This window comes from Mycteria americana, chromosome 4, assembly GCF_035582795.1.
Source record: "Mycteria americana isolate JAX WOST 10 ecotype Jacksonville Zoo and Gardens chromosome 4, USCA_MyAme_1.0, whole genome shotgun sequence".
Classification (NCBI taxonomy): domain Eukaryota; kingdom Metazoa; phylum Chordata; class Aves; order Ciconiiformes; family Ciconiidae; genus Mycteria; species Mycteria americana.
In genome coordinates, this window is record NC_134368.1 from 54,922,659 (window position 1) to 54,945,129 (window position 22,471).

Genomic DNA, 22,471 nt, shown 5'->3' on the forward strand with positions numbered 1-22,471 from the left:
TTGCTGCCAGAGTGTCGCTTGGCTTTTTGATAGCTCTCAATTAAAGTGCAGTCAACAGACATTACTGTGTCCATGTTTTTCTCTTCTGTTCATTTGGCAGTGGCTCCGCATTGATTGCTGAGGGGAGTGCATTTATATCCCCGAATGGTGATGTTATAGCTGCTCCTAACAATAACTTAAGTTTTTGGGTTTTGCACTGCTATTACTAGTAACACTCCCGCTCAGAGGAAGTTTGAATTTACAGAAATGCAGTCTAATTCCTGAAGTCTCCATGGTAGCTAAAGTTAGTTAGGATGTTATTTGATGGACTGCAGCAACCTTTATGTCTGACATACACTTGCACTTTGATTTTGGATTTCTTGTGCCAGAAATTCCCTTCAAGTACAGTGATCACCTGATGGAGAGCAAATCTCACTGCAGGAAAGGAAGGGGTATGGGCAATGGAGCAAAGTGGCTCTGAAGTGTTTGCCTTTCCTAACATTAACCTTAAATGATTTTACATGAGTAAGGGAACAGTCTAACCATCAAGGTCCATGTAAGGTATTTTACCCAGCTTCTCATGAGAGCAGAAGCAGCAGCTAAATTAGTCCACACAGCAATTCCTGTATTATTGTGGCTAAACTGTTTTGAATACCCACGTTAACTTATTTTTGTAACATAAGTCTAACTGATGGATGCATGTGACTTTCACAGTTCTGTCTTGCACCATTAGAGTCAATCAGTCCCTTCTGCAGCACTAGGGCACCAATAGAAATACGTTAGGGGTGAATTAATCTCTTAATTATTTAGATGAAATGTTGCTGGGTATGCTTGGTGGCAGAAATCCTTACTCCACACATCCTAGAAATCTGTAACAGACTGCAGTCCAGCTAACAAGCACATCTTTCTCGCAGGTGCCAGAATGACCGTGTATATTTACAACACAGATAATTACTGTGCTTTCTATCAAATTGTTGCAGGACACTCCTATTCCACACCAAAGAAGATCTATTGAATGTTGCACAGGCCAAGATTACTGTAACAAACACCTTCACCCGACGCTGCCACCACTGAAAAATCGAGGTAAGGGCAAGTAAATCTAGTCCCCAACTGACCTTTTCCTACTGTTGCTCTTTGTGCCTTAGGAAGAAACAAAGCCAAAAGCAAAGCACCCCCCTCCAACTGCACATGATTAGAGAGATAAACTGCATTAAGCAGTATCACTGAATTCCTATAGGTCATGTGGGGAGTGGTGCCTTGACCCATGGTTGCTGATACTCGCTATTATTGCTATTGCATACATGCAGTGAGCACCAGATGCATTGGAGTCGCACAATATTGTCCTAGCACAGACCTGCTGGCTGTCAGTGATCATCCCAAAGACTTAGGTTAGTTGTGGCAGAGGATGCCTCTTGCTGTTTATGTTTTTAGCCTGATAATAAAATTGAATCCTCTTTCTAGTCCCTGCAACATGCGTTACTGTTGTTCATAACTCCACACACATCTGGGACCAGGTCTGCAGTGGTTAATCAATCAGTTCAAGTTGACTGATGTCCATTATGCTCTTCTTATTTAAAAGACCTGATAATCCAGCACTAGGAAAATAACTAGTCACTAAAGCGGATTTTCTACTTGAAAAATGTAGCTGAAAATAGAATGTAGAGTAAGAATTCATGCACCGATTTATTTTTTTTTTTTATTTGTTATTTGAGAACAAATGGCCGTGTATTAACTTAGTAGATTCTGGGGCAAGGTTTTAGCTTTTCTGCTTGTTTGTTTAAACATCACGTTCTGAAAGTTGGTAAAACTATTTTGGCTGGATGTTGCAGAATACATTTTAGAGAAATATATTCCTAAGTAAGTGTAAATTCATCCGTGATAAACTCTTGGCATTGGCAGCAATGGCCAAGATTTGTGGTGGTCAGCATGGAGCTTAGTCTGCCAGAGTCAGTTCAAGGTTGCAGGAGAATTTGTAATCGTGGCATTCTGAGTTGAAAATCCAGATCAGTGTGGAGATGCGCTCTTAATTACGCAAACAGCAGATACTTACACAAATGCATGCTCAGAGAAAGCCTTCGCTCATGTAAGCTGTTCCCTTCACGCCTATGAAATTCTGCACAGATGGGCTGCAGAATCAGGCCTATGGAGAGTAGTATGTAAATATTTCACTGTTTACTAGCAAGCCATTAAGTCAGTGAAAGCTCATAAAATTCTGACTTCCAACATAAGAGTTATGTACTACTTTGTTGGTTTTTTCATTTTAAAAAGTTCTTTGGACTGAGAGAGGAGCTCCAAACGGAAGTCAATATTTGTTCACACTTACTTAGTATATCAATAAATATCATTTCAGTTTGGAAAACACTGCCATGATTTCTTCTTGCTGCGGACTGAGTTTATTCGACATTAAAACTACTTAAAAATACTGAACCAATGCCTAATGCTAGACATCTGCCTTATTAAGATTTTAGTTATTTGGCAATACTATCTGCTGCTTATACAGAAAGCAATAAAACAAGCTTTTGGTAGTGCCAGAAGTTGTTTGGATTGATGTTGGTTTTGCTCTGTGTGTATATGGGGTAAATAAAGCATCACTTGGGCGCCGTGGTGGCAGACCCATTAAATAGTAGAGAGAATATTTGTTGAAAGAAAAATTTCATAGAATTGGAACAGGATTCTAGCTGCTCTGTGTTGCAAAGTTGTCTATTTTAGCAGGACAAATGAAAGGCGATGTATTCACTCAACATATTCTGAAGACTTTTGTTTGAAATAAGCTCTGCACTACCGGTATCCTGATATTATATTGTGGAAATACATTTCAGGAGCTGCCTTGTTAAATGTGGCTGGACAGGGCTGAAGTCAGCACCTTTATTAAAGCCTTAAGTAAAGATGTCATTCTTGGTGCCAGGCCTGTTTTAATTTGTCATTGCTGTATCCTAATGTGAAAGCTCAGAGAAAAGCTATAGTTTGAACTGTAGATCCTCACTGCAACTGTGTACAAATACACGTTACTGCCAGTGCCCAGTACGATGGCTGTGATCATTGTTTCTATTGGAAACGTTTAGGTTAGTCTGTGATTGACTGAGTACTGTTAGAATTGTATATCAAATTTAACATAAACTGTAAGTACAAAGAAAGAGAAGATGAACTTAAAACCAAGCTTCTAGGAACAACCTTATGACCTCCAGGATTCCATGAAAAATATGTATGTTCCTCAGCATTTAAAAAACAAACAGAAATTTGGCTTCTGATGAACTTATGTCTGAGGTCGTATCTCATGGGAAACAGACTCTAGGGAGAGCGTCCAGCTGCAGGTCAGAGGTTGTTGAACTGCAAATTAACCTATGCACCAAGGTAACATCTACAAAGGCAAGCGACTTGTGTTCTCAAAGTGCTTTTCCAGACCTGGCATGTGCTGGAAAGTGGGTTTTACCCACCCTCATGAAAAGAAAGGAGGACCACATACATGAAAGCAGGAGCTAGAAGTATTAACAGTGGTCAAAGCAAGGCTTGTTAGGCAAGGTGGAAGAAAAAACAGCTAAGCCTAAGTTTTGGGCTCATCTCGGTACAGAAATAGCAGGATAAAATACCCCAGAGAAACCATGAAGTCCTCGTCCCAGCTGTACATCTGTCTTATTAAGGAAATGAGAGTCATAATTGGGTCTGATACAACACCTCTGCTTTAAACAATAAAAGATATTCCTGGAAATCCCAGCGAAAGCACAGGCTGAGACCAGTCGAAAGGAGAAATATATCTTTACTGATTTAGAGCCTATATAAGCAGAAGTGGTGGTGCCACCGTGTCTGGCTCCCTGCCTGTAGAGCTAGTGATGAATGGGCAAGGGAATGATTGGAGGGATGATGGGGTTTGATGTGTGCACACAGTCTCCACGCCTCAGATTTCACTGCAGTTTTTACTCGGATAACCGTAACATTGTGAACTGGAGGGACCCGGGGAGGGAGGAGAACCTCCTCTCCCTTTGATATGCTGACTTCTCCCTTGAACCTGCTGGGTGGCATTTTCCATGCACTCCTCAGCACGGTCCCGCGGATGGCAGAGTGAGGGGAACGAGTGGTGGAGGAGGGGGAAATCAGGGGAGAATAACTGAGAGGCAGCTTGGTATCACCAGAGATCCTCCTTTTGTTGCCACCTTTCCCTTTCTGTACTGCTCACCACTGGCACGGGCACGCACCGCTGGTTTCGTACAACATAGAACTGTTAATGTGCCGTTTGTTGGGCTTCGCTATTATCAGCCAGCCAAGGTGTGTGAAGAAGCTTCCCAAACCTACCGCGTGTTTGTTCTGCGCTCCCCCACTGTGCTCCTGGTGATCACTCGCTGCCTCCATGGAAGCTACTGCTTATTCTCGTAACCCCGCTGCTTGGCATGGTGCAGTTGCCAAGTAGCGTAACACTGAAAAGCACAGCGCTGGACTTCTTAAAGGACAGAGTATCTCCGTCACGTCACGCAAACTGGCACCAAGTGGTACCCCCCACAGGCTCCACCCCGGAGCCCACGAGCCAGTGATTAAGCGGACTCACAGCTGAGCTGCCCCATCCCTCCACCTGGCCAAGGAGGTGCTGAAAATGGTGCAGGGAAAGGGAGGTTTGTCCTGCTGCTCTGTGGGGAACAGCACGGCCGTAGGAGGAGAGAAGAGCTGGTCTCCAGCAGCACCAGCCTGGCTCAGTTCAGCAGAACAGACAGTGCTGGTATAAGAACGGGGGCATGCTTTTAATCTTGGGTTGTCCACGCGCCAGCGGGTTTATGAAGTCCTCAAGTGAGCAAGCAAATGAAATTCTGCCAAAATGCTTTGCAAATGCAGGAGGTATTTGAAAGGTGAGACAATAGCTCACTTATCATCAGTATTGCCTCTCATCATATGTAGCCAAATAAATATAAAGACATATGGAAATTGTTCTCCTCTCCTGTGAGAGCCAGTTGCATGCCCATGCTGTGCGTAGTGAGCCACTACTAAAGCTATGTTAGCTGACTTCATCAGCACGGGGGACATCACCTACTGCAAGAGCATAAACATCGCTGCTGTTGCAGTCTGCATGGGCCGCTCCCAGCACGGAGATCAAGACACATTCCTTTATGTATGTCTTGCATGCTTTCCTTGCACTTGCTTCACATAATTGCATTCGGGTACCAAAAAGTTTTGCAGTGTTGCAGTCTGAAGTTTGTTAAGAGAGCTACACAGCACTTCCAAAATGCCTTCTGGCCTCTGGAAAAATCAAGCTGCATTTATTTACTTATCTGAATGGGAGAAGCCCATTAGAAACATTGAGCACAGGGTTTGGATCGTTTAAACCCTAAAAATGATTTGGTTTAATTTGATTCAAGATTTCAGCATCTTTATCATCCCTCTCCCAAATGTACATACTCGGACACACACAGGCAGCATGGATGGTATGGATGCTTTACAAGTTCTGGTGGTGCAACACTTTGTGTCTGTGTAAATGCGCAGACTTCTATGGCTTTAATGTCTAGCATACACAAGTATGAGCGAGATCTGAATTGCTCCCTCTGCGTCTGACATCAACGTTTCTGCTTCGTTACTGCTAAGCACAAAAGCCCAACTTCCATCGTGGCTTGTTCTGTGAAGTGGCAAAACCCTTGCTGTGGACAGATATCCAGGTTTCTCCCAAGTATAAAATCCCACTATATGGTCTGTGTGCTCTGTTTGTCCCCTCCTCAGCTGGTGGGCTGCGACTTCTTAAACTGTTACAAACCACACATTTTAGAGGGAGATGGCTGGCCGACGCAGGCTGCTTACAAAGCATGAAACGAAGCCCCTACCCCTGCCGAGCAGCCGTCGCCTTCGCGAGAGAGGTCTGGATTCCCCGGTGGGCTCTCGGTTTCGGCTCGCAGGCCACTTGGAGTGGCAGGCCAGGTAGAAATCTGCTGCGGCAGGGAGAACGATGGGCTCCAGTGTTTTCCTGATAGACATCGTGTCAGTGTCGCCTTTCAAAGGCATCGGCCGTGTCTTGAATGTTTACATTGTTAATGCTCCCGGAGCAGGTAATGGCAGGCTAAAACATGACCAGTGTGATCAAAAGGTGTGTTAGTAGGTAATCTCTGTTTGTAGTGGAAAGGGGAAGGAAAGAAATAGTTTGGGGGCAAAAACAGAAGGAGAAACTGGATCTGTAAAATAAAAGAGCCTGACAGTAAACCAAGAGTCCCCTAGGAATCTCCTTGTCTCATTACCCTTGTAAATCTGAAACGTAATAGTGCCGTTCCAGGATGAGTCAATACGGATAGATTTCTTGCATTTTACGGTGTGTTCGACATTAGTGTGAAAGATGCACGACAGTGAGGCTAGGAGAGCTTCAGAAAACATAGTCCTCATTTGCGTTATACCAGATAGCAACTTTGGGAGGATGGTGTGTGTGTCTGCATGCTGAAATACCGTAATTTTGAGACTTTGGGTGGTGGGGGAGGTTAAAGAAGAATAGTGCTAGGTTTCTTTGTTTTTCAGCAGAGGAGCATGCATGAAGGTCAGAATCACTTGCCTGAGTTGAGAATACAAATTTGAAGATTGATGGTGTACTTTAAAGGAGAATATGAGTCTTCCATGCAACGAGTGACTGAAACATTTTAATAGTTTTTATGTAACGGCATTTTCTACAAGTTATTTGACACATTTCATTTTCCAAGTGTTTTATAGAATAGCTGCTGGAAGGATAATTTTTCCCACCAGCATAGGAAGGACTTGCTGGCACACAGGGCTGCTATAGAGCGAATGGAGGAGAAAATTCCTGCTCAGGTGTTTAAAACAGGATCTGAGAGACAGATTATTCTGCAGTGATGGAAATGTACTTTCAAGGCCTCTCGTGGCTTGCCTTCTTGGGGGTTGGATGGTCCGCTGTGTCTTCCCTCCTAGGATAAATGCAATTATTCTTTTTTTAATATATATTAACTGCTTGATAGGATGCTACTTAATAAGAGTGATTTAAGATAGAGGCAGTAATTATTGTATGTCCTGGCTGATCACTTAGGTTAAGACACAGAGCTACGAGTCTTAATTGATTTTTCATTCAGAACCAAACAGTGAACTGCAAATCAAGGCAATGTTTTGCCTGAGTGAGGGCTGAAACATCAAATAGGCTTTTGGAGGTGCTGGTTCTGCCCTGGTCAGTGAGGGTCAAAGAGGAAGCGACAAAATGAGGTGCTGGAGCATGTCCAAAGAAGGGCATAGAAGCTGGTGAAGGGTCTGGAGAACAAATCTTATGAGGAGCGACTGAGGGAACTGGGGTTGTTTAGCCTGGAGAAAAGGAGGCTGAGGGGAGACCTTATTGCTCTCTACAACTACCTGAAAGGAGGTTGTAGAGAGGTGGGGGTCGGTCTCTTCTCCCAAGTCACAAGCCATAGAACGAGAGGAGATGGCCTCAAGTGGCGCCAGGGGAGGTTTAGACTGGATATTAGGAAAAATTTCTTCACCGAAAGGATTGTCAAGCATTGGACCAGGCTGCCCAGGGAAGTGGTTGAGTTACCATCCCTGGAAGTGTTTAAAAGACATGTAGACGTGGTACTTAGGGACATGGTGTAGTGGTGGACTTGGCAGTGCTAGGTTAATGGTTGGACTCGATGATCTTAAAGGTCTTTTCCAAACTAAATGATTCTATGATTCTATAAAATGCCTGGGGAATCCAGGGATATCTTGCATAGGACTTCAGTAGAAAAGAAAGGAAACGATCTTGTGCTTGCTGCGCTTTTTAAGGCGTGTGTGCCTTTTGATACTGACTTTGTACCACCTCCCTTTCCAAGTTTTCCACCTTCCTTGTTTTTAACCCCAGACTTTGCTGAAGGAAACATTCACCATAAGGCCCTGCTGATCTCGGTGACTGTTTGCAGTATACTTCTGGTGCTTATCATCATATTCTGCTACTTCAGGTAAATAAGGAATACTTTACCAGCTTGTTAATGTTCCTCCCAACATTCATCATTTTATATATTTAGGAATTTGAAAAAATTGAAGTGGACCTTAAGAAAAAGAAATGAGAACCTGTAATTTTATGATGAGGAAAAAATGCGTATTTGATTCATGCTAGTCACAGGTATACCTGTGTGATGTATTTCATGTAGCATCTTTTGCCCAACATCCTCAAAAGCCATTCAAGTAGAGGCATAGATTATTCTTTACTGAGTCTAAGAAAGCCACAGGACAAATTTTATATAGGGTAAATAAACCTAAGGCTTCTAAATGTGTTTATGAAGAACTGATCATAAAAAAGAGAAGGATACAGGAATGTATGTAAATATGTCTAGAATGTTATCATAATCTACGTACATTATGTTTAAATAATTTGTCACATTTTTTAAATAGTCCCAGATCCCAAGAGCTGGCCTCCTCTGGCTCCTAAAAGATCCACTGCAGTCAGTAAAATAAAACTGGGTATTTGCTTGGTCTGTGTTTTAAACATATTTAAGTTTCTGAAAGAAAAACATTTGGCTGCTTTGCAAACTGACACCAGATTGCACGGTCTTTGAGTTTTATACTTAAAGTTTTGATGCCGAAAACAGTTGCTACAAATAAAATAGACAATTTTGGGCAGGGAGTCCAGCGTATTCCTCGGGGCAGCAGAGGAAGCTGCGAGTCTATAAATGAAGCGGACGGGAAGGACGACGTGCATTATTCGTTGCACATGGGCTCATTGTATTCAAAGCTAATTTCGCTTTCGTGCACAACGGCAGATACAAACGCCAAGAGACGAGGCCCCGGTACAGCATCGGGCTGGAGCAGGACGAGACCTACATTCCCCCCGGAGAGTCCCTGAAGGATTTGATCGAGCAGTCCCAGAGCTCGGGGAGCGGCTCCGGGCTCCCTCTCCTGGTAAGGACGCAGGATTATTTTAATGCAAGTTTAAAAGGCAAAAATGAGTAGAGGGAGAAGACAAAATGAGGCACAAGAAATTATATTTATGTGTCCTCAGCTGTTGTTTTAGGTTTTTTTCCTCTCCCAGAAATGACAAGGATTTCAGCTGGAGAACAGCTGCTTTAGAAGCAGGAGACTTTTTTTCATGTAGACTAAGCCAAAAAAGCTTAGGGTTTGTTTTGTTGTTTTTGTTTTTTTTTTTTTTTTTACCTCGGCTCATTTCTTATTTTAGATACCATAGGGTAAGTACAGGCTGATAGAGCTCACAGAAATTCATCCGGATTTAACCCAGCGTACAGGACAGCATCTGGCCCGCTGGTCTTATTTTCTTGCTTTTTATGTGCAGCACACAATAGCATTTCAAACACTGACACATTGTCTTCATGTAAAGGGAACAGTAATTCATCAAACCTGGGACCTTTTTATGTGCAGACTTCACTTTGCATTCAGAAGTCAAGAGCGAATTATTTTTCCTTGTAGTGTGGCAATCTCGAAGGCTAAAGGCACAGGGATGGACTTTGTGATTATTTCTGAACTGACTCCAGGATGGCTGAGCCCCCTGAGCTCACCTGCTGAAAAGGCAGAAGTTTTACCTTCTGTGGCAGAACAGTTCTGTTCACCAGGGGTTTTTGTTTCTGGGGGTCATCGTTGCTTTTTAGCACTGAAAAAAAAAGCCAGGTTACTTATTTAAAATACTGCCTCTGAGAAAATGAGTTAGATTCCATTTTCATTTTTCAGACATGAAATGTCCCTCCTGTCTCCCAAACCTATTGGTTTGTAGTGATCCTATTACCGTAATGTTGTCCAGGTTCCAAGTACTACGTACTATCTATCTATTTTTTGCCCACACATCTTTTTTCTACACCCTAAAGAAGAAATAAACCAGGAAGGTTTATAATTCCTTAAAATGAAGCAACAGGCTGAGTGGTTGGCAAAAATCTGACTAAACTCAATTTATTCTGGCAGAAGTAAGTGCTTACAGTCCCATTTAAATAAAGTGGTGACTTTTTTAAAAATCCAATTTTCTGACAATTAACATAGCTATTGAGGAAAAAAGCCCAGCTGCCAAGTGGGTGCTGTGACTGGTGCTGAGCAGAGAAAACCCCCGGTCATTTTTCTCTGTTGAGAGAAAAGTAATCATTTAGGTCTAGGCTTTAAGAAAGCTCTGTCATATCCCATACCAATGTCTCTCTAGCAGCCATGGAAAGGGAGGGGTCATGCTTACAATTTAGGACCATTCCTAATGAATGCTTCCAGCTGATTTAATTGTGAGGGGTTCTTGCTTTTCTTGCTTTGTTTTTTTTTTTTTTGCATAACACCTGCCACATCAAGGTCTTGGTCTGCGCTTGGTGCTCCTACCTGTTACAGTGACAGAAATAATATAATAATGTAGAGCAAACACAAGGAACTTGGTGATTCTTCTCTGAAAGGATGTGTTTCCAGCAGCCCATGTGGATAGATGGTGCTCTGGGGCATCTCGCAGCAGTGCATGGCTCGATACTTCATCTCAGGATGCCCTTGAGACAAAAAAGCTGGAGCAACGGTGGTTGTGACCACTTGTGCTTTATGCCTTCCTCTGTCCCAGTGAGCTGGTTGAAGACGGGATCTATGGTCTTACTGGCGTCCCCAGGTCTACTCTTGCAGTGGACAGGAAAACTAACATCTGCTAATTAACTGCTGTAATGGCCGAGGTGGCATCCCAGCTGGGTCATTGCTTAGTAGCTCTCGGAGCTGTGCTGGTGCTCCGTGAAGCAGAAACCATCCTGTCTTCTGCCAGTCCTCCTCTCTCCTCTCTCAAGCCTGGAGATTTTGCAGCCACTGGACCAAGTATTCTTCCTGAAGGCACTCTTTTCCCCTCTCTCTTTGCCTATGAAAATGTATACATTTTTTTCCCAGACTTTCCCTTAAGTAGTGATTTTCTGTGGAAGAGAAGAAAAATGAGAGCTATAATGAATCTTGCACTTGGTAATAGATGTTTGCTGCATTTCCCAGACAGCTACAACTGCTACAGGCTCACTAGAAACGCACAGATTAATACCTCTGGACCCATGCCTGAAACAAGTATATAGAAAGTGCCTGGCAATAATGCTCTAGACTTTATTGTGGAAGAGTTTGTTTTTAACTGTGTTATTTCTTATGCAAAGACTGAAACATCCAAAGTTATTATTTCAGGAAAGTAAGCCGCAAATTTATTACAGTCACTTTATGCTCAACAGTAATGTTTTCCTTCTGTGCAGAACATTTATTCTGATGGGTACAAATATTATACCAAAAACAAGTATTAACCGAGATTTTATCGATACTTTGACATTCAGCAAGCGTTCTTTTTCCTGACCTGTTCGTGTCTCTGACAGAAAAGTTTGCTGCAGGTCAAATGCTGCCAATGAAATTTTACACCAAGAAAAAAACACAGTAAGTTGTAAATAAAGGCTTTGAGCCAACAAACTGGGGTGCACAATCAAGTCTGTGCAAGCAAGGAGAACCCCATTGGCCTTGACAGAGCAAGAAGTGTAGGTGAAGCTGTTGCCCCCGTGAATCCACACGCAAAATTGGGGAAGGAGATTAGACTCTGGGGACATTTATTTCAGTGGTCTGTATGAAGAGTTTGCTGAATTACAGTTTGGTCTCTACCTTACATATTTTTTTCCTCCTTTTTCTTCCAATGAATTTCGCTTTTCAAGGGACTGCATCCCAGCCATAGGTATGAAGTTGTCTGTTCAAAATATTGAAGTTACAAAAGGTTGGTTTGTCTGAATTTTCATCTGCAGTAGCTGAACACATTTAGCTTAACATCAGAAAAATAGAATGCAGAAAGTAAAAATAGTCGGTAATTGGATTGACTCCAGTCAGGGAGAGGAAACAAAAGGCCATGTAACCTTACCTGGCTGCTCACAGAGCTCAAGCAGCAAAATATACAGATTTGAAAAGAAATTAAAAAAAAAAAAACCAACCCCACTCAGTGTAAATAATTCACATGAACACATTATTCAGCATGCTTATGAAATCAGTTCATCCAACAATTTTGATTAACCAATTTGTTTTAGAAATCATAATCAGTTTATGATTCATGAAAGGGCTAAATTCCTTAAAATAAAATAAATTGTTCATAGGAAATTGTTTGACCAGTTCTAGCAAGAGGAAACCAGGTTAAGGCCTTTCACATAGTATTCTGCCACCTGAAAACCCATAACAGAAATGTGTTTTTCATTTTCTTTATGTAATTTAATAAGGAACTTTTCATCATTAAGTATTGTAATTCCATGTACTTTATGATGCCATTATGTAATTTAATAAGGAACTTTTCATCATTAAGTATTGTAATTCCATGTACTTTATGATGCCATTACATATATTTACACAAATTAAGTTATTTGATATAACTGCATTATTGTTCAGGATGCATTTTTAAAATGGGCAAAATAGAAAGCAACAATGCTAAAATGACATTACAAAATGTTACAGCAAAATTCCAATGTAATATAACTATTGTTCAATCACTATATGAGAGTATAAAAGAGAATAAATCAATTTAAAAAATTAGGGCTAATCTCTGTTCTTGGCTTTCACTGATGTTAATCAAAAATAATGGTACTGAGGCCACCATCTTGGAAGTCTAATAATACATTGCAGGGCTGAAAAAATGGGATTCTGTTTAAATGACAGAAGAAGAAAGCTGGGACTTTTGAAATAGCTTTGCATAAATGCCACTATGTTTTTCTTCTTTAAATTGTCTAATATGAAAGCCAGTAATTTATTTACAAAATAAATTATAATAGACCTTACCTAATAGGTTTTGGATTCTTCTGTGGACATACATTCATGCTGCAGTGGGCTTGTGGCAGTCCTGCTCTGCGTTACCAAACTGGTAGTTTCCACTGGACCTCCCAGGGATAACAAAGGAAGCAAATTATTTTAAGATCAAGTTTTGATCATTTTTGTCAGGCAACATCGCAAAAAATATTTGGGATTACATGAAATGCATATGATTTCACAGGGATTCAGACCGTGCACACTTGCTGCAATAAACTGCTTGAAATTTGTATATGGATGGTGGCAAAACCGAGAGACCTTGAATTTGCACTTGTCCAGATTTTGCCAATTGCTTGGGCCAGATGAAAAACTCCTTGCATTGGAGTCTGTAAAGTTATTTTCTTTCAAAATCTTGGAGAATGCTAACAAACCAAAAATCGTTAGCTGTGGATTGAAGTGGCAATGCTGAAGCACAAGAAGGTGACATTTTAATGTCCTGTTATGCTAGGGTGAGGCTGAGCCAACCGTGAACACCAATGGGTTGCGTTGGAGCATCTACTTGAGTTTTTCATTGTGAACTTTTAGAAATATGTGATCTGCAGACATGCTCCAGTCCTATGGGAATATGTTAGTCTCCATTTGTCCGAGATCTTTTGTAGTCATAAAGCTTGTTAAATGTAGAATCAGTCCGTCTGCTACGTGGGGTCTGCCATCCTCATGAAGGGTAACTCTGCAATGCTGCTGAGTATATTGATCTTATGCTACAGCTGCACAAATGGTTTGACTTTAGCATCAGTTCACAGTACGGCCACTGACAAAGCTGATACGGACACTAGAAAGGGCAGATTTAAAGCTCTGCTTCCATATCTTTGGGAAAAAAATCTCACTTTTTATTACTATGTAATGCTGATTAAAATTAATGTAGGCACGTGGGTTCTAACTGTGTAAGTAGTGGTTGAGGTTCCTAACACCAAATTTATATTTTGAAATTATTAGGCATGGGATTTTCAAGGAAGGTGATAGGAAGCTGCTCTCAGTAATTTTGCTAGTTTTGGAGCGCTGATATGCTTTTGGCTCTTGTGAGCCCTAGCCTTGAGTGTCAACAGTGTTGAGTATGTAACAAGCATCCCCATTTTAATTAAAAATGTGTTACCTACCCCTTTGGAATTTGGTTTGGGGTGGCCAGGAGTGTTTTCTGTCAAAGTTTTAACAAAAATAACAAAAAAAATTTCCGCAAAGTGGCGACCTCCCACAGGAAAATGAAAACTTCAAGGTTAGTAGTCAAACGTTTCCTTCACACAGACCGATTTACTTCCTTGAGAGGCCACGGCGTGTTTTGGGAATGTATGGAAAGGCTTCTTCACAGCGGCAGGAATGGCCTCACCAGCGCTGCATCCTGGGGAAGCGGGGAGCATCCGTGTTGTGGAGCTTTGCTGAAATCCACGTCGCAATGGCTGCGTATTCCCCTTTCCGCTGGGCTCGCTGCGCGGGAAGGAGACGCAGAAGGAGGGAGGTGAATGCAGAAGGTTTCTGCGGAGCAAGTTGTAACCGCCCGTCTCGGCATTTCACAGGTTCAAAGGACCATCGCAAAACAGATTCAGATGGTAAAGCAGATTGGAAAAGGTCGCTATGGAGAAGTCTGGATGGGAAAGTGGCGTGGCGAAAAGGTAGCTGTGAAAGTGTTTTTTACCACGGAGGAGGCCAGCTGGTTCAGAGAAACAGAAATCTACCAGACTGTCCTGATGAGGCATGAAAATATTCTCGGTGAGTGAAATTAAAGAGAATTATTTGATAGTGTACAGGTTTCTTAAGTTTAATAATTTTGTATTTGCTGTTGTCTGATGCCCTTTCCTATGTGCTTTATTACCTGCTGTGCTCTGCAATTAGCCACCAGCACTTTTCAAAAGAAAGATGTTTCAAGGATTACTGAAACATAAATAAAAGTTAAAAAATAATTGGGTTTGGGGGCTGTTACTCCAAACACCACACGTCTGTTTCTGCCATCTGTATTTCCATATCTGGGCTTTCTGAAAATATGTTAACGGCTAGAGGTGAGGTGTAGTTGCATGGAAGTAAGAGGAAAAAAATTAAATATGTTATTAAAATAAAACGATTGCAGTGGCTGACAGTCCAATCAAAAAAAAGCCCTGAGAAGTATTAACTTGAAAATCTTCTTTTTTTTTTTGCAGGATTCATTGCCGCAGACATTAAAGGTACAGGATCTTGGACCCAGCTGTATCTCATCACCGACTACCATGAGAATGGCTCTCTTTATGATTATCTAAAATCTACTACCTTGGACACAAAAGCCATGCTAAAATTGGCTTACTCCTCTGTTAGTGGCTTGTGCCACCTGCACACTGAGATCTTCAGTACTCAGGGCAAACCTGCTATTGCCCACCGTGACCTAAAAAGTAAGAATATCCTGGTGAAAAAGAACGGCACCTGCTGTATAGCAGATTTGGGCTTGGCTGTTAAATTTATCAGGTGAGTAGAAGTGAGGAGGGTGAGGGAAAGTTGGTAAATCAGACGCAAACACTGGTTTAGTTCTTGATTGAGCAATGGGTAAGCACCTGCAGTGTATGCGCATACCTTTCACGCCATGCTCATCTGTATGTGAGGTGGGGCTACCTGTGTAGATGAGGATGTTGCATAAACACATAACGCAGGTGTATAAATAGTTGCTGTTTAATTATTGAGCACATTAGTTGCATCTGCATAAAAGTTGAGTTTTCATCACTTCACCCCCAATAGCAACCTGAGTATTGCTGCCACATGCTAAAAGGACATAGCATTGACAGGTTGAAGGCATGTCAGTAAAGTTGTCACGGCAGCTTTCAGCTTGTCTGATCCCAAGATAATTCACTCACAACTTATATAGAATAATACTAATAATTTGCACAAGTTACTAATTGGGATTTATTGAAAAGCACCCCATTTGGGCTGCCTTTTGTTTCATTTCCTACAAATCAAATTGCCGAAGTACAGATTTGATTTTTGAAATGGCTTTTAAATTTGATTTAAACAAAGTGGTTGTGTGTTTAAACAACTTAGAAAGAGCAGACAAGTAGGACTCACACACTCCTGGGATTCGTAAAGGGGTCATTGCTGTCTGACAGCTCCGTTCAAAAGGAGCTTGAGCTCTCGGCAGTGGTCCTGGTGGTGGAGACGTGTGTTACGACGTCTCTGATTTTTCTGTGCACAGAAATGTGGCCATAGACTGAAGGTTTTACTCTCAGAGGTCAGCTTTGAAACTGTGTGCTCCCTGAAGTATCAAAAAAAATTTTAAGAATTCTGTACAAATCTTGAACTGAAGTTATTCAGAGTGTAAGGAAAAGCAGTTTTTATGTGCTCTTCTCACCATTCACTTATCTACCCGCTTTCTTGGTGAGGCTTTTCCTTTATGAACCTGACCTTTCTTTACGAGATGAGAAAGGAATATTTTTACTTTGAGGAACAGGGGCCTAGAAAACAATAACTTGGAAATACACTATTTGCTGCAAAAGTTTCAGGGAAAAAATTCACCCTTTGCAGGTATACCTTGCCTGGCAAGTACAGAGAAGTACACTGCTTAGGTATGAACCGAGAAGAGCTAGGAACTACCAAGTGTTGCTATAAAAGAAGGTGAAATATGTATTTGTCACAGTCCAAATGGAATTTACATTACATACTTGGCTTGTTTTCATACTGAATCCTTCCTTAGACAGCATTTCTCAGGCAATGACCAGGAACAGAAAAAAGCAGTTGAAACGGGTGTGCTCTGCTGAAGCTAATGAGTTTAGTGAAGTTCTCTACGTTTCTCATTTTGTTCAAAATATTGCAAGATGGTGCAGGTCACTAGATTTATGTTACATTCTTGGAGGTATACAGAAATGCCACCAGCATATGTATGATTTAACAACTGTGTAGGTGACTGGTTGTACCTCAGGCTCAGCTTTTTTTGTCATTTTCATAACTGTAGGTGAAGAAAATTGCTGTAGGTGAGGAAAATTACAGAAGAAGTTGTATAATTATTCTGTGAGATTTTGTTGTATCCATCACATTTAAAATGTTTACGTTTTGAAGGTGAAGAAAGGGAAACAGACCTTTCTAAGCAAACCACAATATATGCCCTATATTAAACTTCTAAAAACATTAAAACTGATACCGCTGAATTTGAGTTAATAAGAAAAAAAATAAATCCAGTCACATAATTAACGGGAATTTGCTTCCCATTAGATATACATTGTCTCTTCTGGTCAACGTGTGAGGCATGACACATTTGGTTAGATTTTTTTTACACATTTACGTCTGCGTGTTTACACATCTTGATGTATAAAGATTGGGAGAGATCAAACATAATGCATGCACGAAAAATAGTTAGACTCGTCTTCCTTGCAGATCTGATTTGCTACAGCTAAGTGATACTGCCCCAGCTATTTAGTGTCCTCCATTAATTGCTAAGACTAAAGCATTAGGTGGTGGAGTACGTTAAGAAAACAGCACTGAATGAAGATTTGATTGTTATCACCAGCATTAGAGCTCAGGCTAATGCAATCTCACAAATGTTGCAGCTTCCCTGTTGAGTCTTATCTCCATTGCGGTTCTGCATTTGAATGCTTAACATAGCCTCAGGCGGGCCGGCCTTTTAAGGAGGGTTGCCTGCACGCTAAGAGGCTTTCCTTGGAAGAATTGTGCCATTAAGACTATGCATTACTTTCGACCTTGTTTGAGAGTGGATGTGGTGTGAATTTACTACTTCTCCCATGTAAATTGCTTTCTTTTCAAGCCACTTAATTGCATGTTTGATGCCCTTTTTTCCCCTTCTTTTTCTTTTAGTGATACAAACGAGGTAGACATACCTCCAAATACCCGTGTAGGAACAAAACGCTATATGCCTCCCGAGGTGCTGGACGAAAGCTTGAACAGAAATCATTTTCAGTCGTACATCATGGCTGATATGTACAGTTTTGGACTCATCCTTTGGGAGATAGCAAGGAGATGTGTTTCAGGAGGTAAAGAGCTGGGAGATCGCTTTTAATTGTGTCAGTGAGCCCCATTTATAACCCAAATCTTCCATTACATCCTTTCCTCTGGGTAATTGTTTTTACTGTAATAAACGAATGTGGATAAACCATACAGGTAACTCTCCTAATATCTTTTCTCTTGTCGAAACTTATTTTAAAGCATCAGTCAGTGCTATTTCAACAGCAGAGATTTAGACTGTATTTTAATGGCTCGTTTGAAGGCGGCGGATGCCTGCACTGAAGAAGGAATATGGAACTCATTTGGGGGCCTTTTCCAATGGCAATGCATTTTTGCTGGACAGGGGGTATTCAGCTATTTTAGCAGAAAGAAAATAGTGATTTATTTGGTTTGTTAGAGTTAAATAGAAGGAGGAGGACAAACAATTTGGGGGATATGCTGTGCCACTATTTAAAATAAATAATCTATTTACAGGACACGTAGAAAAAAACCAGAGGGAATTGGCACTTATTACATCGTTGTCATACCAGTGATGTGCCTCATTTCCTTCTGATATCAGGCATTCAAGCGTGAGGACAGCCGAGACAAAGCAATGCAGCCAGCTGCAGTTTCGGGGCATAGATCCATCCTTGTACGCGTAGGCTATGTGTGCTTTCTGCACGTAGAGCTCAGTGTAGTGAAGAAGTGATGGGTGTCATTACCTCTATTTTGCCACTGAGGAAAGTTAAATGCAGAGAAATGACTTGGCAGCAGTTACGTGCCAGATTGGTGGCAAGTAAGAGTAGAGCATGTCTCTCTCGGGTCTACGCTACCTTCACCAGACTTTATGGGTCTTTAAAGCCTTCAGTATTGTGCTGAATGCTTCCTCCATGCTTACCCTAGAGGAGCTGAATTTCACTCATGAGCAACGTGATCCCTGTGTTTACAAACTGGTAAAGTGTATTGCAATGATGCGATGTAAAATCTGTAATATTGTTGTCATCGTCACTGTGCACAAAGAATGGTACCTTGCCGTGCTCTGAAAAGTCACAGAAATGCCTTTTAATATATACCAGCTCCACTGATAAGAAGGAGACCTAAGGTTAATTCTCTGCCAAATTACTCTGATACGGGCCCTATGCTAGTAGTTCTTTCTGTGATAACTTTCTGGAGATTGCTGGACTGGACAGCAGTGGTAGAAACTGTCTCACTTGGCAAGTAACTGTGCTTTCGGATTAAGATACCTGGCCAGTCTTTACACGGCAATGGTTACATTGGAGCTTGACCGTGGAATAAACTTCTAGGGCAGGGAAGTCATTTTAAGAAGTGCATCTAATTGTTAAGCAGTATGGTCAATCTGTTATAAAATGAGAGGGAAAGAGGGGAGTGGAAGGTGTCTTCTGCAAGTGATGGGCAACTAATTGCTTCTTTCAGGAATAGTTGAGGAATACCAGCTTCCGTACCACGACCTCGTGCCCAGCGACCCCTCGTACGAGGACATGCGGGAGATTGTGTGCATCAAGAGACTCCGCCCTTCGTTTCCCAACAGATGGAGCAGCGATGAGGTATCATTCCTCTTAAAACGCAGCCTGTGTTTTTAATCAGAGCAAGTGAGTGAGGTTGACCCAATTCTGCACCATTTTGAGTGAGGAGGAGCTTTACCACTGGTGCTAGCACCAGTCACGGTGTAACAGGGCTCGGGAAGGAGTGTGACCTTCTCGGGTATCCCCCCTGAAGGTCTCAGAGCCCCAGGGGCCACAGCCTACGATATTTGCAAGTGTGTTCCTCGTGTGCTGTCTACCAGATCCCACAATGATAGCAGGCTGTGCTCAGACCTTCTTAGTCTTTCTGTTTTCCTCTTGCACTCGTTTTGCTTTCTGCTCCCAGCATTAATAGTATTAAATCAGAGGCTAGCCAAAAATATTGAAAGAGAAATTATTTTGCAGTGCAGTGGTAGTGCACTTGGTGTACTGGCAGCTACTTCAGCGTGTACTGATGTGTGGGCTGTAATTCCAACCTTTTTCCTTTTTTTTTTTTAAAGAAGTATCTCCTGTCTCTTGGAAATGAAATGAGCATACAGCTTTTCTGTGATCACAGGTGTGCAGGCTTGGAAACACGATTTTACTGTGATTTTATGCTAACGCGAGCACAAGATACTAAGTTTCACTCTTACGGTATTGATATGCAATAGGACTGACCATAGTAGCTGGGCTGCACCAAGGAGCACCGATCATTCACCCCTTTACATCTAACAGAAGACAGTGCTCATGCACCTCTTCACTTTTTAGCAAAGAGGGCTACAGATGTGGCCTTTCAGAGGAGACGTAGGATCCAGAAAATGCTTTCCAGAATAAAAAAAAGAGGTGAGAGGGCTGGGGGAGAATCTGAACTCTCCCTGCTGAGCACCTGTAACGAAGCGAAGTTGTGCTCGTGGGACAGGAGATGAACAGTTGAGGTACTGCAGGCAAACCTGCCGACTGCTCCCGAGATGCTATGGAGGAGGGGTCATTAATCGTGTTAATTGGTACAGTTTAATGCTGTAAAGCTTTCTACAGTCACAGAAGACAGCTGCCATTTGGGAATAGCAGTGTGTAGATGAATATTCTGCAGGTAGATGAAAGATTTAGGCGGCATGAGATGTAGGCAATCTGGGAATGTGAGGGAAAAATAAAACAACCTCCCTGGGAGGCTCGAGGACTTGTGCAACAGCCAGTGTGGGAGGATCTAACCGAGACTCACCTGCCTCAGCTCTCCCTAGCCAAATCCCTCTGAGCCTTCAGACCGGGAGTGGAAACACTGGAGGAAGTGCTGTTAGTATCGATCCCGGGAAGGGCTTTTGTGTGGCGGCGTGCAGCGTGTGTTTGGTCTGCTACCACACCTACCGAGGACTGGGGAGGCTCGTTGGAGTAACTGTTCTTGATTGATTGGTTAGCGTCATCCGTAACCCCACTTCAGGCGTTCTAGCGATGAGAGGCAAACTTGCTAGTGCAGAAAACCTTGTGTATCACCAAAACGCATTTATAAAAATCCGCATTAATCTGAAACGTATTAAGCTGGTCTGGGTGCTGCTGGCAGTGTTTGTGCGTAATGCCTTCCAGGGTCTGCACTGCTTCTGGGCCAGGAGCCTCATGAAAACGGAGAGCAAGTTGGATGAGATGGAAAAAGTCTCTGTTCCTGTTGTAGCAAGCAAATCTTCAGGCAGTGCAGATCCGTAGGCTGACGGGGTCATCCCCCGGCTGCGGTGGCTTACGTGGTGCTTTGTGTTTGGAAGAAGGTGGTAGAGGCAGAGCAGTGATGTATGCTCCTTTTCCAGGATGGCAAAGGCAATGCTGAGATGCTGTCAGCAAGAGAGTTGTTGCTGGGAGCCGGAGGAGGGTCTGGCCGTGTTTCGGAGGCGAGCAGGGGATGGAGCGGGACAGGGCAGAGCCGAGCCGGGTGCTCGCAGGCGGCTTTCTGGCGGGGGCAGCTGGGCAGGAGCTGTGGGTCTGTGCTCACACCGGGCTGTGCCCCGGGGGCCGGTTGCTGGGTGAGGAAGGCAAATTCCGCTGCATTTGTACAGCAAAGGGCTCGCTGTACAGACCTGTGCTTGTGTGGGTCAGGCTGCGCAGGTTTGGGGAAGGGGAAATAAGAAAAGTGCTTTTGTGGAGCGTACAGCCAAGTCTAGACTATAACTTGTCGTAAATTATAAGAGCAATTGCCATGTTTGGAGAACTATCCTTAATATACAGAAAACAAAAGCTCTTGAAAAGTGATACCAGCCAGCATGTTGCCTTTTTTTTTGTTGCCTTAGAAAAGACCTTTTCCCTTCAGTTTTTTGGCATTGACACCAACTGCAGTCTCGTCTTCCACTGACCCAGGTGGGACTTTCTCTCCCGTTTCTCTCTGCAGTGCCTACGGCAGATGGGGAAGCTGATGATGGAGTGCTGGGCTCACAATCCTGCGTCCCGGCTCACAGCCCTGCGGGTCAAGAAAACACTTGCCAAAATGTCAGAGTCGCAGGACATAAAACTCTGACTCGGCCAGAGGCAGCTCGTGAAGGCCCACGGAAACGGACTTTCTCGTGCAGGCAGAAGTCCTGAAGAGGTATTGAAAGTCTCCGCTAATAAGTACCTTGAATGCAGTCATGCTTAAGAGCAGCTGTAAGGTTGTTTGACTGCTTTTGAGGAGACTATCCTTTGCAAAAATCAGCTGAATTTTGACATACAAGATTGGAAGAGGCTTGTCTGCCCTTGTTTACACGGGGAAATACAGTTTTAGTAACTGGTTTAAGATTATGCATGTTGCTTTCCGTGAAAGCCACTTACTATTTTATTATTATTATTGTTATTATTATTATTATTTTGATTGTTTAAAAAGATACTGCTTTAAATTTTATGAAAATAAAACTTTTGGTTAGAAGTAAAAAAGATGTATATTGTTACATTAAAAAAAATTGGAAGAAACTGTGCTGAAAATGAAAGCAAAGTGACTTTTTCGTTTATAAAGAGACTATTGCACTCCAGCGTTTAAAAAAAATAAGGAGAGAGGGTCTGTGCAGCTCAGAGGAGCTGTAGTGGAAACCGTCTTAAAAGCCACCTACCTGCGGGGACGACTTTCCATAGCCCTGCCCATGTGAGCAGTTCTCAGTATAGCGATGGAGCCCAGTCACGTCCCTGCCATCGTTAGCACGGGTTCCTGGGGGTGGCCTGTCCCAGGGGAGGTCGTACTTTGTTTAAGGTAACTGGGAGCTGTATCCATATGGTTCGGTGTGACTTGCTTGTTTGAAGAAGCTTTTCACGTTTCCAGGAAATCTGATGGGTATGGTACCAGGATGATGGTAAAAAAGTACTCCTTTTCTTGGCTTTTTTCTCTTTCTTCTGTCTGTCTTTCTGTCTGTCTTTCTGTCTGTCTTTCTGTCTTTCTTTCCCCTCCACTGCAAAATAAAGTA

The 22,471-nt window shown here is 42.5% G+C and overlaps 1 protein-coding gene across 10 annotated transcripts in view; it reads left to right on the forward strand.

The window, feature by feature from the left end:
* The window catches only part of BMPR1B (bone morphogenetic protein receptor type 1B), a 295,110-nt gene extending 273,210 nt beyond the window's left edge, over positions 1-21,900 (forward strand). For all 10 annotated transcript variants that reach the window (XM_075500595.1, XM_075500594.1, XM_075500597.1 and 7 more), the window contains 8 exons: positions 960-1,062; positions 7,772-7,868; positions 8,670-8,808; positions 14,172-14,364; positions 14,790-15,087; positions 17,419-17,594; positions 18,979-19,109; positions 21,433-21,900. In XM_075500595.1, the coding sequence (XP_075356710.1) occupies positions 960-1,062; positions 7,772-7,868; positions 8,670-8,808; positions 14,172-14,364; positions 14,790-15,087; positions 17,419-17,594; positions 18,979-19,109; positions 21,433-21,558 (1,263 nt within the window). In that variant the 3' untranslated portion in view covers positions 21,559-21,900. The remainder of the gene's footprint in view (positions 1-959; positions 1,063-7,771; positions 7,869-8,669; positions 8,809-14,171; positions 14,365-14,789; positions 15,088-17,418; positions 17,595-18,978; positions 19,110-21,432) is intronic.
* Positions 21,901-22,471: the final 571 nt, after the last annotated feature.